We start from the raw sequence: 18,985 nt of genomic DNA on the forward strand, positions 1-18,985 counted from the left end.
TGCAGGGCCTGGTTTGGTCGTTCTGCACCGAGATGAAACAAAAAAAGGTTTTCAGATATGGAATTAATGATCCAAACCTCCCTGTGTCAATCTCCTTTAATGTGCCAGCGTCCTTAAGCCCAGGCTTCTATTGCCATAGATACCACATTTATTCCCCCTTGTGCAGGAGATGCGGTGGGACACGGCCTGGCTTAATCCTGGCATATTTTCAGAGATTAAAGAGGTGCGGAACAGCCCTTTTGGGGATGAAATGTAGTCTGCAAAGATGGAGAGAGCGCTTAATGATTTATGCCCACGAAGAACCATTAGAAAATCATGGGTGCAGATGTGCTTTGTGCTCCGATGAGACCATGTTTTCACCGTCTGTATCTGCAGGATGGGAACAGAGCTGAACTATACAGGCGTCACATCCAGGGAGGCTGCCATCACAGGTTATGCACACTAATTATTTTTAATAAGACTATTATACTTCATGCAGCTCATTCACTATTTATCAATGTTATTGGCCCTTGGGCACAGTAGGCCTCCTAATTTGCGACAGTACATTTGTAAATTCTCCGCAGGTCTAATAAAAACACTAATTAATAACTACAAGTCTTTCTCTGATGGAACGGGCTGGTCTAAAGCTTGCATTCCTTCAGAGTCATCAATAAGGTGTTTGATTCAGGGGAAGGGTTGTTTGTATGTCAAGATCCTTACTTTTTAGTGTCTATTTTAGAAATACCCACAGATGCTGGAATCCACTTTGGAGTAAAAAGATAATAATCCCAAACAAACTACTATACAAGAAATATTGAATCATACAGTCAAACAAATGTGCAAGAACAGAAATATGCAGGAATTACAGATTAAACACTTTGGCTTTATTGAGCAAATGATAGAGAACCTGGAAAGCACACTTGTATCTAGCACTCACCCGCTCCCCTCTTCTCACAAAATTATGTAAATAACCAGCTTCTAAGTGTTTGACTAGGATTAGTGGGGGGAAAAAATCTTTGGCTCTGAAGCATTACACCTGTCATGCTCTTGTCAGCAGACCACATGCTTATCATAAATCCACGCTGGGAAATCACGCCTGTATCTCCAGGGATAGGCTTCCAGAAAAACATTTAATGAATCTCTCTGTCCTTTCAGAATGCATTATTCAACAATTCCCAAAAATATATTATTTTCCATCCAGAGTACATTGCTACTTACATTCTCCAAAAGACATTATGTATTCACCGGAGATGTAATCAAACCCGTGGAAATGGGAAAAGGATAGAGGAGGAACAGTTTCAATCCAATCTATAGAAGACTCAACTGGAAGCATTGCAAAGCCCTTGATCATGGGAGGGTGTTGGCGATGGGGCAACGACTCTGGACTCCCTAACAAAGCACCCAGTCTAGCACTTCAAACACAGGGAAAGCCTAGACTAGCTTAAAGAGACAGTTCTCCCATACACTGCATGACCATTTTCACATAGACCACGCTCTAGGTTTCAATACTGGATTCAAGAAAAGGCAAGGAATACATACTTCATTGTTAAATGTCATGGGCTTTAAACTTGCATTCAAAACCTCAAGGACTGCTTTGTGACTATAGCACACACACTGCCTACATGCCATATAAACTGAATTAAAATGCCGGCTTTAAATAAATCTGCCACCACAGGCAAAGCAAGGTTACCGATTCCTATTTTTAGGTACCAGATAAAAAAAAAAAAAAAAAAAAAAAAAAGAGAGCATATAAAAAGCTGTGGATTTGCGATGACATTTCACAGAGAGTGACCCGCAGGGAGTTCACAAGAAAAACTCACCAGGGTTTAGCTGTCAGTTCCCTGAGGGAGAAAAAAGACAAAGGCTCGTAAATTCCCAGCCTCTCAGTCAAACCATTTCGAATCCCTCTTAATCTGTGTGCCATTTTCAGTGATGCACTAGTTAAACCTCTTGCATTTGATGAGGTTGTGGATAAATTATTATTGCTACTAAAGATGAAAAGAAGAAAAAAAAAATGGCACAAGCTACAGCTGGTGTCACAGGTCCTTCTGCAGAGTGAACACATAACGACCTGGATGGGGGATTGATTTGCTCTGCTGTACAGTGTGTTCCAGGTGTGTACCTGTCATGTAATTCAGATTCCTGACAAATATACAGAGAATCTTCTTTCTCTTGTTGCACATCGTATTCCTCATTAGAGGGCATTCCTGCAAAGTCATTGTCCCTTAAGGGTTGCAGGCAGAGTACAGCAACATTGTGTGCGGTCGGCCTTTAGCTCCGGGTTGCTGGGACAGTGCTGTTGTGAGGCAGGCAGGTTTATGTCACCTGACAGCTGAGGAGTGTGTAATGCACGCGCTCAGCACACACTGCAGCTGGACGAGCAAAGAGCAAGGTGCGCAGTTTTCTCTGCCGCCAGTAATAAGCCACATTACAAAGCTCGTTCCCAACCTTGTTCAAATCATATCTCACTTTACAAAAGGCGTTCTACGTTTTCTGAATATTGAGTCATCCAACAGTTGAAATACAAAAATACTTTTTTTTTTTCATGTTTTATTTTTACTTTTTAATTCCCTCAGCCTCCATATTAAACAACAGAAATACCTACATCTCACTTCATTTCATGCCAAGTCATCCCCTCATCCTCATCCCCTCATCCCCAGCCATAATGGGTACATGGACTTGAAAAACATCCTCCAGGAAACACAACCCATCTTGTTAAATTATGCACTACTTTGCATTTTTGCATTACATTTTTAAACACAGCCATTACCTGCAGTAATTAAAACTAGTACAGTATTACTGAGATAATTACTCACGTAATAAATCCATAACTAACTTAATTGTGATGCAATTAGTTCATACTCACAAAATAACCCTACAGATATTGCTATTACTATAATTCACCTACATTCCCAACTTTGAGCAAACTAGATATAAATATACTGCTAACAATATCAAAAAGCACAACTGTATCTCACTTTATGGCAGAAATGTTCTGTCATCTGAAAACAAGAAACTGCACTGGAAAATAGATACACATTCAAATCAAGAGTCAAATCACAGCATAGAAATAATCCTTGCCCAATTTACAGTAAGAGCAGGGAGCATACATATGGCTCATCTGCACCACCCAGGGGTGCGAATCTTCATGGTGTTATTGTCAAGTTTTATATAGTTTATAGTTTCATCCTGCCAGTTTTCTGTTTGTTATAAGTCCATTGGTACTGCCCCCACTCGGCATATGATTAATGCAGATTCAAAATGGTCCTGCAGCCATTTTACAACAAATTAAGTATAATTTAATTATGTTTTCATATCAGATAGATGGAAAAGGGAAAAAATTAGACCTGACTTTTTTGAGGTCTCCAGACCACTAGATTTGCAGATGTGACTCTTAAAGAACAGAAGCCATTCATTTGTGTTGTAGTGGTACCAAGAAAGGCAGGAGTGCCTCATCTTTGGAGGTGACTTATTCTAAATTTAAATCTCTGGGATGTGGGATGAAACCTGAGCACCTGGAGAAAATCAACACCCAAGGCCAGAATCCAACCAGAGTCACAGGAGCTGTGAGGCAGCAGTGCCTCAAGTCCATTTGATTGATCTAATCAAAGTAAAGGGTGTATCAAAAACTATACAAAAAATAAAATACAAATCGACCTCACTGCTGTGACTATAGATACTCATTAAATAATAATAATATTCTCCAAAATATCTACAAAAAGCTATGCTGTCAGTGTTCCCAATCAGACTTCTCCAATGATCAGAGAATATTGATGAATATTCTTCAGAAAACAATCTTTTCCTTTACAAAAATGAAGGAAATAAAACAATGTCTTTTTACATATAGGAAAATCGTAACATTCACCATATCAATGCCCCTGAATAAGAAACCCGTCTGCAGGCAGGCAGTGACCATGTCTTTTCAGTGGTTAGTTAACAAAGGGAAGTGTATATCAGCGAGCTGCAAGCATGGAGGAATAACCCGAGGATTAAGGAAATACCAGACGGGACTTAATAAGACCCTTATACAGAGTCCTATTAAATTGAAAGTCTTGATTTCAACATCAAATCCAGACAAGACCAAAGGGAATTAAATCCCTTGCTAATCTGCTCTTTCACTGTGTCACATAAGTGTGATCCACTCCCTTTGTGCCTCTTCACGAAGCATACCATCATAACACCTTTAACCAAACCTTAAATAACCTTAATTGCAATTCGTTTTTCCCTCCTTTAAATTTACCCAATTCACTCCTTATTATCAGCAAAAATACAAATTTTTTTAAATGATAGACATGTCTAGAATCATACTAGTGTAATGAAAAGCTGTACCCAGAACATTACTTATTGTATGTAGTATATGCATGTATTCCTTCAGAGACAATTTCCGCTTTTGGCAACCCACAGCAATATTGGACTGGCTCTCAGATTAATCTGTTCAGAGCTGACGCTGACACGACGTGCTCCCTCTGATCAGGTTTAGTCTTTTTAGATTACAGGGTCCTGCCATCAATCACACACTAGTCTGAGCGTGCATGCATTCATTTAATAAGGATTTTCTTCATTTTTTTTGTGTCATTGCTGTCTGTACCTAGAGCACTCTGGAGCTAACCTGGAAAATCTGTACATCTCTTTCCCTGAGGTAATCTCATCTGCACAGACATCCAGCTTCTTCAATAAATGTGAAAATACATTTTATATTAAACCTGGCTTTCCATTTCATATATCATGGTGAGGTATTACATATTTTCCCCCTTTATGCTAAGATTAAACATATACACATTTTGCATAACAGATAATAGATGACAATGCCAGATTAGCAAGCATGTTGAATTCTATAGAGCAGTGTCGGACTCAAATTGAGGTTCATTGAGAGGGATCAACATCCATGGCATTACGAATAATCTGATTAGTGACAGGGAATGAAGCATGAAACAACCAAAAGAATCAGGAGGGAGCTACTTGTGAATTTAGAAATAAACAAGGTGTATTATAACAAAGTATGAAGTTGTTAATGCAATATTTAGTATAGCATTCATGCAGTATCGTGTCATTAGTTAATGAAATAGACCTTATATAGTAAGTTATTATATTTTCTCTCTCCATTCCATTGTGGTTTAATGCAGATGTTTATTTTATTTTTTAATATGAGGCACAATCAAAATGGATTGAAATCTATAATCTCACACTTGAAAACAACCTCAGATAACCTTGTCTCTCACACACGTTCCCTCTTTTTAAAAGCATACATTGTTTTCTCAGTCCATGTTCCCTTTGAAAATGCATCATTAGATTTGTTCTCCGGATGACGATGGAGAACTTGTCCCATGGCTAGAAAGAAATCACTTGGGCCTTTTCAACGCAGCACATTCAAAACGCTTGGTGTGACAAGTGACAACACAGCAATTGGGCGTTTCGATCGGCGGTATTTCATAAAATGCTTTATTTTATGTACAGTTACTTAAGAATAAAGTGTTTTTAGTATACAATACCCAATCCTTATTAGTGCTTACATAAGAATAAATCAGATGTATTGTGAAACGTCAGGTTTAAGGAATATGAGAAACACTTACCTATCTGTACCATTCCATGCACATTCAAACTTGTCAAAGATGCAGTCATTCTCATACAAGGAACAAAGCTTGCTCCGGAGGTAATCGTGAACCTAGAAACACAAACAAAGCAACTTAACAATAGAGAACACTGCCATCAATACTAATAACACTGTATTCATGAGTGATCCCTCCAAGATGTATTAACCTTTTTTAATTAAAGAAATGTTCCATGACATAATTGATAAGACTGTTTTAGTTGTCTATAAAAATAAACTAATGCATATAAAAAACATTACTTGCACTGCTTAATTATTTATGCATAAAATCAATCTCTTCCCAGGGTAATAAACAAACGCCATTACAGTAGTATTGCCATCTGTTTTACGAGAAATATTCCAGCGCTTTCAGTCTTGAGTTTAATAATGAAGTTCTTAGGCAAAAGTAGCCGTGATTCCATTAATGGATGTGCTGGCAAGAGCAAATGGCATCGCTGTACTAAACGCCATAAACAGACCATTTATTTTGCGTTTGGATTTCTCATTGCTTTTCAAGAACACCACTTTGCTTCAGTCTGAAAGCAGGGTGAGGAGCAGACAGGACACTGTGCAGCCCCACTGCACAGGGATTCACAAGTGGGCTTCATGGTGCTGGATAAATCTGCTCCTTCACCTCCCTTCTCATAACCTGTTCTGACTCGTCTTTTCTGCGGCTAGTTTTTACTGGAATAATTACAGTGTACAAAATAATGTAGAGAGAAAACGACAACGGGAAATCAGGCAGAAAAATCAGGCATATCATCTATTTTTTTGTACACCATACAACTACACAACCTTGCCATGTTATTGCAAACATGCTAGATATAAACACTTAAAAGTAAAAAATACTGTGTGCTGCCAAAAACGGATGAACAGGAAGACTGACACTATGACACCAAATGGAATTAACTGCACTAGCTACAGCTGTTTAAAAGAAGAAAGCAATAATTTTGTAATCTTGTACATGATTTAACCATATGTGTTTGCATCAAATCAATTTAGGAACATGCAGCTAGAAAAACTGCTCAACTTGTTTAATTATTGTCAGATTTGTAGTTTAATAAATAGGGATAATTTAACTGTGATAACTACAACTTTAAAGGCAGTTACATAGTTCATAAACAAATGCATAAACCAGCAGTCTTAGGGCCGGATTAAATCAAAATTTTGACCCACCCGCTAATAGCAAACTAAAAACCCGTACATCATAGCAGTTACATTTCTGATTAGGAAAAAGTGGCATCTAACTGAAAATTACAATTGTGTACTTTTCTATTAGCAGGTGGGTCAAAGTTTTGATTTAATCCCAGCCTTAGATATATTATTTGCAGAACAATGGCAATGGATGTGCACTTTATAATTATTTCATTCATTATCCCAAAACAGTTTTACGTTCAATACAGCATTTCATTGTGAAAAATTAAGCAGTTTGGACTTTTGAGCATCGAACAGAAGCCTTCTGTGATTAAGCTAGCAAAGCCTATTTCAAGGTTGGTTGGCATAATTTTCTTAATAAAGATATCAATGGTAGGGGAGAGTCTTGTGTCTTTAAATGCCCCCTGGGGAACACAGACAGCCCAGCTCTTTCAACCTTGCAGTTGCCAAGGTCCATCTTTCCTTCTGAATGGAGCACAAGGATACCACATCATAACAAAAGCTGCTGCTAAAAACAGCTGACTTGCAAATGCTTGTTCGGTAGTGTGCACTCAGCAAGGCTTCCAAACCAGTCAGGACATCCTGCCAACCTTAACTTACTTAGTGTTTGTAGATGTGGGATATTATCAGTGTTTTTCAGAAATCTTAAAATAATTGTCACTTTTTATTTAAACCTTAACAGTTTCATGTGCGAAAGAATACCTGCTTGTTTATAATATAGCCTAAGCGCTAAAACAACGTGACTTTGAACTGCAATGTTTGTCATGGATATCTCCCATCCAAGGACACAGCAAGCTTTCAGAGTCACTAAGTTCTGACAAGATCAGGTTCTGAGGTGTTTTCGTCTGCATGGGAAAAGGCTGCTGTGACCTCTGCAACAAAATCACTACACCTTACAATAAAATCCCACCTTCTTAACTACTATAATTCCTTATCAATGTGAATTGTAAAAACAGAATTTAACAAATGGATGGATAGAGTTCATTGTTAACATTTGGGCTGATTTTTATATTATGCCAAAAAACATACTTGAAATCACAACATCAAAGAAAAGGGGACAAAATGTGTATAATTTGTGAACACAAGAATAATCTCCCTACAGTTAATAACCTTGAGATGAAGATCTAGTGATGTGAAATATAACTGCCTTCTAATGCCCTTGCTTAATGTGCAACACAAAATAGTTTCAAGCAACACCACAGACAGACCATGAAGCATTTGCCCCATGTACTGTACACCAGTTACAGCCTATAAAACTAGTAAGGATGAATGACGATGATAAATTTGACTTTTTCCGTGACAGAAATTACCAAAGGCCATTTCAAAAAACAACACAAAACAGAATTGGCATGGCTTTCTTAAATGCAGCAATACTGAAGAATATGTCGCATGAATACAAAATGAATTATAGATAATAGCTTTGAGCCCCCGCTGCCATGAAAATTACAGCGTCGCTGGTGCACCTCTGCTGCAATGCAGTTCTGCTTGGACTGCATAGCAAGGTGCTTTTTCACCACTGAAGCTAAAAATAGCTCAGAGTCCTTAACTACAGTCTGTTTGATATTCACAGTGCCGACTGTGGCAAGACTGCACTAGGGATGAGTTACTGAATATAGAAATTCAGAGGCACAGACAAACATGAGCTGGTACGTGCCTGTGTGAAAAACAGTGAGGTTCTGTTATTAGATTTGTGTTTCTTTCCAGACTACATGAGCGTCTTTTGTTTTCATAATGTAGGGACACTTATCCTCATGAAAAAGATAAGCTATAATGGATTTGGTGAAGAAAACATGCTTTATCTCAGCTCTACTGTTTTTATGTAAAGCTTACACCTTTGTCATACACATTGTAGGGTAGTTATGTGCATGCAACAATGTATAAATATGAAAATGGTGCTGTATGTTCATACCTAATTTAATTCAGTCTTCTCCACTTAATGAGCACAATTATTTTCAGGGGTAGACAATCAAAAGGATTTAATTTGCCACAGTATTACGTAGAATTAGAAACATCCTAATAATCTGTCGAATGAGGAATATAATGTTTTAGATTACCTGATATGTTTCAATTGGTTTGTTTTCCATGTTCAGGTCCCAGACTTTGACAGTGAGGTAATCTCTTGTTAACAGGTAGCGTCCACTGTGACTGAACTTGACATCGGAGATCGAGGAGATTATTTCAGAGAAGAAGGACCGGTTATTTGGATCTTCTGGCTCCTCAAATACTGTAACAAACACAAGAAACAAGAGACAACCGTTAACAACCATTTTATTTTTTTCCCAAGAGCTATACACACATTTCGTGAGTCAGGTATTTTCTCCTATTGAAGGACGCCATTTGAAAAATGTCATAGCTGCCATGTGACACTTTCTGTATTAACCGTGTGTTGGAAATAAAGGTGACAGAAAAAGACATGGTTGGCTTCACTAATTAACTGTGTTGCTGAGAAACAGCAGTGGCAAGATGAAGAAACACTCATTAATAGGAGAAGACACACCCTATTCCACATTGCTAATGGAAAGGGGGATACAAGGCCCATTAGAACATATCATGGTCTGCGGCAGCGACTGACATAACGAGAGCTGCTAACATAATGGCACTCTGCAACTACCTGTCAAGTGGGTGTTCACTGCAGGGAAAGTCATTAGCATGGACAGCACTACACCAGTACAATTATTATACGTTGTACCTCTGATTTCATTTAATTTGTGCAGCTACTGCTTTCAAAGAGGAGCAGACAATTATGCCTAATCAAAGGAACACAAGGTTCCATATAAGGTATATATTCTATAGAGTCCATAAAGAAATGTTCCTTTCACTTTCACTTGGCACAGATTAAATAACATTTTAAACCCACTACTAATAGCAACTTCAAAATGTAGCATTTAAAGACTTCCAAAGAGTGAGGTCCTACTTATATCTACCCAATCACAAGCCACTATCAAGCATTGGTCTTGGAATTTGAATTGGTCAGGTGAGTTTTTAAACTGCGTTTTATTTTTGTCATTGTTTCAGTCATTCACGAACAAAGAATCCAAATTTAAAGCAACAGCCCACAAAATGTCAAAATGATAGATTTTTCTGCAGTAGGTCCATACTTAAGATTTTGAATCGTGTTATTATTCTGCCATTGCATTCAGAAAGTGAAGTGTTGATTCACATGTTAATCATCGCTTTGTGCATAGGTTATATTTTTATTCTGGAGACTGTTGTATTTTAGTTTCTTATTTCTGTTTTGTTAAGGAACCATCTTGGAATTCATCATCGGGAAAGAGAGAACACAGATGAATAAGCAGCTCGTTTAAACCCCCAAGGTGTCTAAGGAGAAGCTCTCTGATAAAACCAGCCTGTCCTCTTTATAACGAATGTGCCAAACTAGCACTGTGCTAAAGTGTGTATGCACGCAGCTCAGTATCTCAAAATAAATACCAAACAGCAGGAGATTTTCGTGTATTTTCTATAAATCATGGGAGGGGGCGGACTATGGTGCACAGGAATATTTTATAGGCACGCCAGCACAGCAGAAGAAAACGATACGTTACACACTTACATTACTAATTCTATTCAGGTTTTCATTTTTAAACATTAATTCATCTCAATCTAATTGCACACTATATTTTACATGTACTTTCCTATCGTTCCAGGATTTTGTCACATTAAATCAGATTATCATTTAATCCAGTCCATTAAAACTGCACTTTGAACCGTCTTTACATAAAATGGATCACAGGACTAATATGTGGACTTTGGGTGGGGGGGGTCATTCTAATCAGATTAGTAAATAAACACACAAATGCTTGGCATTACATCATATGATAATTACATGGAGGTTTTAGAACCAGCAAATAATTACATATACATTTAGTCTTTTCCTAATTCACTGTTAATTCTAAATTAAAATATTTTACTCTGTAAAGTGATATCAAATGTAAATGGTTTTACTCAAAACTTGGTCAAAACAAATAAACCAAAAAATTGGTAGTATTAAAATGTATAACTGAACTGCATTTAAAGGCTAGTTGTTATATCATGATTCTCACAAATATCTAGTACAGTGCATTGTATTTCCAAGGGCCCAGAAAGGGGAAAATGGTAGCTGCCAACAACATAAACCTCAGGAAATCTGGCTGACAAATCCTTCAGTCTCCTTCATTCTGCAGTGCATTGAAAGCCCATGAGTGTCTCCCCAGTGTGTATGGTAAAGCTAGTCAATGCCAAGTGGGATTTTAGTATAACCAGTAGCTGCATCAACAGTTAGGAACAGCAGCATTACAGCAGTGAGAGAGCTGTCAGTCTGCGCCTGGAGCGCTACCAGCAACCATCAGCTTCCCATCACCCTGCAGACCGAACGCACTGTGAGATACCAGCTGCCAGGTCATGACACAGGAGGTGGTGCCAGAATGATCCATTTGTACCCAAAGTACAACACTGTACAACACTTTTATTACATCATGTGATACTTTGTGATATTTCTAATATTGCCTGAATCGCCAGAAGTAGAGACCTCAGGATTAAAACAAACAGATAAGACAAGGCTCAAATGAAAAAAATAATTATATTTAACATAACGTTTGTTAGATTCCTTCCTTGAGGTAAAACAAAAAAAAGTGCAACATTAAGAACAAAAATAAACATCATATAATCACTGGTTCTTTTGACACAGTCACAAACACACTGGGCATTTTCTTTCATTGTGTTAATGAATGTTGACCTGTTGTTCCTTGCAGTCTGACAGAGCATGAGTACCATAAATGCAAAAGACAGTTGCCACAAACACATTTAACAGCAGATTCACACTTGTTCAAAATTGTAACCGGGGGGTTCACTTTCCCATTGCATGCGATTATGTTATTATAACATATTTGAGAATCAAATTGTTATTTTCAGACATCCTCATCTCCTCTGGCTTACAGTACTCTACAGTACATGTTTGTGATGCATTATTCATCAACTTCTGTGAGATTTCTTGAACTTCCTATCCAAGGAACAGTTTTAATTGCTTGTCCAAGCAATTGTTTAAGTTGTTTAAGTAGTTAAACCTTAAAATTTGTTTTACTTGAACCTTATTTGCGTCTCCCCTACTGAATGCAGAATTTACTTCAAAAGCCCCAGGCATGGTCTTGTCTTGTACGTATTGGTTTGTGTCAATATATGACAGTAAATGCTGTACAGCTCAAACAATGCAAAACACTAGTCATAGCCTCCCTTAAGCAAATATTGTACACTGCAAAAATAATGAAATTATACTTACCACACTGGCATGTTGATGAAGGCAGAAATGGCTAAAGGGATTAAATGCTGCAGATGTGAATATTTACATTTCATCTGGGTTTATTTATACAGATTTTTCCACAAAGCAAAATGTGCTATTTGAAAATCCAGGCTATACGAGAACTTCCACTTATTAAAATATTGCTATTTATCCTTCTTCAAACAAATCCAAGTGACAGGACTGTCATCCGTTGGCTTATACTTTAAATAGATCACAGCTTCCAATTACTCAAAATAAGATGACTTAAACCTTTTCTCAATAGGCCCATCTCACTGTGAAATGGGACTGCCTTTCTAACCTTTGCATACCTTAAAAAAGGTGTGATCTACATTTCCCTGCTAGGCTACAGCCTGGAACATGGGATGTAGGGAATTGACTCAAACGTGTTTCAGTAAATATGGTTTAGATTGTGTGTTCAGAATTTCCTCAGTGTCTCGCTGTGGTCTGTAAGAAACCATTCCGGGAAAAGAAGCTTCTCAAAGCTGGATGAAAGCACGTCTATTTAGCCTTACATCACATTGGTCAATTCTCTTTTAGCCATGAATGATGTATGATAAACAGCAACCTCAAGGGCCAATCACCTGCAAAAATGCAAGCTGGCATCTAAAAAGTGCACTTACACATTATACAATTAGAAACTAAAAACAAGTGCATAACATATTTCAATATATAGCTCTACATATTATAGTATATTATTTCTAACACACTATGTGTACTTCAATCGTTCATATACAATATTTGTATCCATTTTAATCAATGTGTTTTCTCTCTCTCTCTCATTTATCCTGCACCCTATGAGGCAACACAAGACTGCCAGAGGTAGGATTATTTAATGAAGCAACATAATTTTCTAGTTTCCCAATCTAAAAAGGTGAAAATGTACATCTGCAACGATGGCAAAGCAAATAACCCCAAGTTTACATGCAGTAACAATTCTGGTAGTGAAAAGGTATATCATGCTTTAGATCTTTTGGCAAAGCAAGAACATGGCGAGCATCTCAACCTAACTGATAAAATGTATATCACCCATGAAACAAAAAACATGCTTATAAATCCATTCCACTTTTATGGAACTTTATTCTTTAACTATGGTTTTACCACAGACAGGATCATACTTTGTGCTCTAGACCACATCCTCTATTGTTCACAATTAGTAAGTGTCACATGCTATTGATTGCTTTCAATTAAATGTCAATGTAAAGGTGTTAATTCATTTGAATATACCTGAGGTACTCCGAGTGTGTACAGGCTTCAGGTTAATTCTGTGGTTGATTTTTCTCCACGGGGGAGGCAAACAAAGTATCAGGCAAATCAGCCTAACATCAATTCAACTAAAAAAAATCAATTGCTTCAGATTAAACAAGTAATGTTGTTCTAACATTATGCATCATCCTCATATGAGGGGAGAAAAACAAATTGCCAAGTATATTGAACAATGTCCTTTAAGTAGCAATATTTAGATTTACTACAATCAGGTTTGGAGGAGTTTTTTTTCTATAACAGCTCCAAGTGACATCTGACCACTGCTTCAAGGACACTATGTCCCCCTGCATGAAAGCAGGCTGACATGAAAGTGTACTCAGTCATTTATTTCTTTTTACTTATCTGGATGTGAATACTGAATATAGAAAAAACAGAACAGGCATATCAATCTTTCTTTTCATAAATGTTCTTGCTCTCCGTTTTTCTTATGTTATAATTTTCCACTTTCTGAAAATACGATTTACCAGGAAATGTAGAGGCAAAGAAAATTAGCCCATTGATTAACTCTGGCCTGTGCACCACTGATCAACATTTTCTTTTTCTAGCTTTCCTAAAACAGTTATTTAGTATGACAACCTTACAAGGAACATAAAAAACATAATATAAACTAGAATCCACTAGATAACAGATAACATTTATTTAACCCTAGCAGAAAACACTACCTTCCCATTTGTATTGTTCTCTAGTTAATCAATGCTAGTGATTCAGCAGAAACTGTAAGTAAATCTTGAAATACATACAAATTAAAATGTGTGAATCAAAACCCTGTCAATTTCAAGATTTGAAATGGTAGTGTCCTACTATCAACAAAAGTCAATATTAATTTGAGAGTCCTCCAGGGATCACCTGTCACAGCCTTTCAGTTTCAAGTGAAAGGTAATCTATAGAGAATTAAAGGTCACAAGAAAGCCCCATCTACTTTTGTGGGTTATCAGAAAATATATGATCTAAAAAAAAGATGTTGATGCTTAAAATGTGAACTGGTACAAATGATAAGGAAACTGGTTCATTATTACTTCCCAGGTTCTCTACTGGGACTTGATAAGACCTGGGCTAGAATTGATTGGGCAAAACCCAATTAAACATGATGACTTCCTTTAGTGATCAGCTTTGGAAATGCCATATCATTTTCAAGCCTGTGCCTAATTTCTCTGACCTCATTATCCCCTTTTTTATCGACACAAGGGATCTCATTTTCTGGAAATTCTGAAACATACAATAATACTATGAACCAAGACAAAATACAATTATATATATTACAATAAAAAAACAGTGCAGGCCTTGATTTTACTCTCAAGTCAAGCAAGGTGACAAAACACTGCTTCATGTTTTGCCATGTTTAATATAATCTTGAATATCAGCCAGAAGGGAGCACTGATATCCTCAGGTCTGGCAACTTTACAACATTAACCAGGGATGAGTTCAAATTTATATTATTATTGTGTTTTATAATTGTGTTATTACTGTATGTTAAATTGTTATAAACAGTGGTAGCAACATACAACTAAAGGTGCTGAAAAAAATATATCTGCTCTTTGTTTAACCCGCAGAGGACTAGTAGGCCGAAAACCGCCCGCCCAGGGGTGTAGATTGAGAGGTCTGTTTATTGAGAGAATGAACCATTCAAAAAGCTTTTAAAACAAACAGATGTTTTGTATTGGTTAAAAATATACCAGTCGCTTAGAGAAGACGGGAAAAGATGGCGGCACGCTGAAAATGCACACTACATGAGAGAGCTTTTAAAGGATTCAAATGGGGGATGTTTTGAACATTTTACTGCGTCTGAGACTGGTAAATCTAAATACAATGAACTTTTAAGTATTGTAAACTTTTAATTTGGCACACTGATTAGTATTGTACACAGTTATGACAGCGATTTGGAAGAGGGGGAGGCAGACGTTTATCATGGGAATGTAAATGCGAGGCAGTGACGGTGCAGATTAAACGTTTCTAGTTTATTTCCACTGATCAACCTAAATGTCAGAATCACCTTTTCGACACAAATAACAGATAACACATACATTGACACAAAAGAAAGCCGCTAAGATTAATAAATAATAAATAAGTAGTAATAGGCCAAGATGATTTCCATACGGCAACCCCGACCAGCCGATTTCTCCGCAAAGGAGAAAGATCACATCTGCCGAGCCAAACACATGCGTTACAATCAATGCAAAGTAAGCTATGAACATTTATTATTATTATTAGTAGTAGTAGTAGTAGTATTGTTATTATTATTAAATATTACTGGTAGTAATAACGGTAACAACAACAATAATCTGTACATTTTGAAGATGTTTTTATAATTATTCAACACACAGCACAAACTGACCATCCAATTAGTTTAATTTTTTTTGTTTTGCCATGTAATTCTGACTAATTTCTAGACAGATGTGCTCCTTGCAAAACGTATTATATCTCTTGAATAAGTATTTGTAAACATCTGCGTATTTTTGTATTTTAAAAAGAACATTCTGGGGATTCATATGAATATGATTCTTTAAGTGTTTATAAGCCAGGTTAATTCAGAAAACTGGGTTGTTTTGAAAATAAAAATGTTTTGTTTCTTTGCCAATGCACATTTCTGTATTCATTCAAAAAAATTATGAATTATAGAAGAATGAAAAACGTCAGTGTCTTATGTTTCTTGTGATATATAGGTTTCATATTATGCTTATATGTATTTATGTAATTTAAGTAACTTGATGTGCTATGTTAAGCACTGTGATTGTTTTGACAGCGCTCTAGGCCTGACGTGTAGAGCACCCCCTGTGGGCCTAGTACTCTGAGGGTTAAAACTATCCAGCTAGCATGATAGAATTCAGATCAATATTGTTTTTATATTGTTTTCTTCCTAGAGGTATCGCTGTATACATAGGTACACATAACACATGATAAAATCCATACTAATTCAGTAAGCAAACTACTCCAATGCTTGAAAAATACATTTTAATTTAAACTAATCTGAATGAGAAACAGCTATAGCAGCTGCATACAGCAGTCCTGTATCCTCTATAGGCAAACCCTGAATAAAGAAGTCCATTCATGCTTATTTTCAGCAACTAGAACTCATTGTTGATTTAAGGTAGAAAACACAGAAACTAATAATCTAAAATTAAATACTAATTTTTCCAACACCTTCACACAGACGACCCCTTTAAGTGATTATTTTTTTATACAAGCACTGGTAAAGCATGGGAATCACTGCCGTAAAATGGATGTTTGCTTTCCAAAGTGTTACACAAAGTGGCCACTCACTTCCTCAGAGAGTGAATATGCTTTGTAGTATCAGGCAGAGAGAGAGATACCTAGACCAAAATGAAAGAATGTTCCACAGACTCGGCAGTAAGGACAGGATCCAAAAATCACACCAAGGTTTCTGACTCACAATCAAGCTCTGCTCCGTTATATGTAGGTCCATCTGATGTGGAGAAATATCCTTCATAATGCACATTTAATTCGAGTTGAAATGGCGAATGTTCTGTAACTTACAGGATGTCATGTCTTGATAAAATCATGAGAACAGATATTGCTAAGTCAGCAGCAAGACAACTGCAGATAAGAGTAAGATATGGAATGTGATTCAAGGTTATGCTGCTTGAAGAAACTGGATTCACGGTTACAAGGATCACTTGCCTCCTAACTTTACTCGTTTTCCATTAGGCTGAACTGCAGCAAACAGATTTTATGCTCACAGCACCCAAGTGCATGCATATATAAGTAACCCCACATTAATTATAATGGTAACGATACAATAGTAAGGCAATGGTTGTATGCACAGCACATGAAGACATTAAAAGTTCTTTACTGAGAGGCAATGATCCATAGAGGGACATTCTGAAATAATCTCATGGTATTGCCTTGATGTCCTTCCACATAGAAGAGGCCAATTACCGCTTTAATTTCCCTACCCTTCTCTCTAATTATACTTCATCTATTTTTTAACGAAAAGGCTTGCGCTCACAGTGGTTAATGAGCCCCTGCTCGATGCCTTTTGCGCTGCTAGCAGGAAGGAAAAAGGCAGAACAGGTGGACACTTGTCATGCTTTATTCACGACTTCCAGGCAGCTGGCCTATAAAGAGATGAATATAGAAACCCAACTGGAAAATCCGAATTCTTAATGGCTTAATGAGACTGACATTCATTAGATCCGTCAACGTGTTCTGACTTTTTCCCCATGTCGTTCTTGTGAGAATTAAAATAGTTCAGTTTTGACTTTCCACTGATAATGTATCCCAAAATTCTTATCTATATCTATTCCTGATATTTCCAGCAGAAGCAGCTTATTTTTTATACTCAAAAATGTCTCCTAATAGAATACACTGGCTTTATTTGATAAACGTTTCCAGTACATTTCTGAACACTGCAGCTCTGCAATGCGTTTCGTTCTTGCTTTATTGCAATGGGTCACGGGCCATGTGTGTGCAGCCTGTCTCCCTTCAACAGCACAGTGAGTGCTGTGCTCCCCAGTTCACTACAGTGATGCAACATTAAATGGCTATTTTCTAACTCACAGATCCGGAAAATGGAGTTTAATCAATGACTACAAGGACCTATTACACCTTCCGGCACCAAATGTCACACTCTTATCTTGGGATCTTCTATTTATCGTTTGTCTGAAGCGGCCAGTTGGCAGATGCACCTTGTGGGATTTGAGATAGCACTCAGCCATTTATTATATCTAGAAAGCTTAATGGAAAACATTAAAGCTAGCTCATGGACTGCTTATACTCTATAAAGGAATATGTTGATGAAGAACAGAAGACTCCAAAAAGAGACAATTTTTACCTGGTTCTTGCTGCTCTCCAGATCTCTCTGAACTAACAATGCAGTCATAAGTACATAAGAACACAAGACCCATTGTGTTTGTTTGGTGACCATTAATAACTAAGTGATCCAAGGATCCTATCCAGTCTATTTTTAAAATGTTATCAAATTTTCTGCTTCAACCACATCGCTGGGGAGTTTGTTCATGATTGTGACAACTCTCTGTGTGAAGAAGTGTCTCCTGTTCTCCATTTTGAATCCCTTGAAGCCCAATTTCCATTTGTGTCCCCGGGTGCGTGTGTCCCTGCTGATCTGGAAAAGCTCCTCTGGTTTGATGTGGTTGATGCCTTTCTTGATTTTGAAGACTTGAATCAAGTCCTCACCTAGTCTTCTCTGTTCCAGGGTGAAAAGGTTCAGTTCCTCAGTCTCTCAGTAGGACATTCCCTTCAGACCTGGAATAAGTCTGGTTGCTCTCCTCTGAACTGCCTCTAGAGCAGCGATATCTTTCTTGAAGTGTGGAGCCCAGAACTGTACACAGTATCCAGATGAGGTCTAACAAGCGCTTTGTACAGTCTGAACATTACTGCCCTTGTTCTCAATTCTACACTTTTGACAATATACCCTAACATTGTTTGCCTTTTTTATTGCTTCCCCACATTGTTTGGCTGGAGAAAGTGATGAGTCCACATAGACTCCTAGGTCTTTCTCATGCGTTTCTTCATCTAGTTCTATTCCTCCCATAGTGTAATTATAGTGGACATTTTTGTTACCTGCATGTAATACCTTGCACAACTGAATATTATCTAAGTCCCTTTGAATAGCCTGTGCTGCCAGGATTGTATCTGCTGAGCCACATTTTAGTATCATCTGCAAATTTGACAAGTTTGCTAACTATCCCAGAGTCCAGATCATTATTATAGATTAGAAAAAGCAAAGGCCCTAGTACTGATCCCTGTGGGAC

The 18,985-nt window shown here is 37.4% G+C and overlaps 1 protein-coding gene across 4 annotated transcripts in view; it reads right to left on the reverse strand.

The window, feature by feature from the left end:
- Nucleotides 1-18,985, reverse strand: part of LOC136766535 (serine/threonine-protein phosphatase 2A 55 kDa regulatory subunit B gamma isoform) — a 108,732-nt gene that overhangs the window by 3,574 nt on the left and 86,173 nt on the right. For all 4 annotated transcript variants that reach the window (XM_066720058.1, XM_066720060.1, XM_066720059.1 and 1 more), the window contains 2 exons: nt 8,776-8,945; nt 5,550-5,641 (listed from right to left, as the gene is read on the reverse strand). In XM_066720058.1, the coding sequence (XP_066576155.1) occupies nt 5,550-5,641; nt 8,776-8,945 (262 nt within the window). The remainder of the gene's footprint in view (nt 1-5,549; nt 5,642-8,775; nt 8,946-18,985) is intronic.

Source organism: Amia ocellicauda, chromosome 13 (genome assembly GCF_036373705.1).
Source record: "Amia ocellicauda isolate fAmiCal2 chromosome 13, fAmiCal2.hap1, whole genome shotgun sequence".
NCBI lineage: Eukaryota > Metazoa > Chordata > Actinopteri > Amiiformes > Amiidae > Amia > Amia ocellicauda.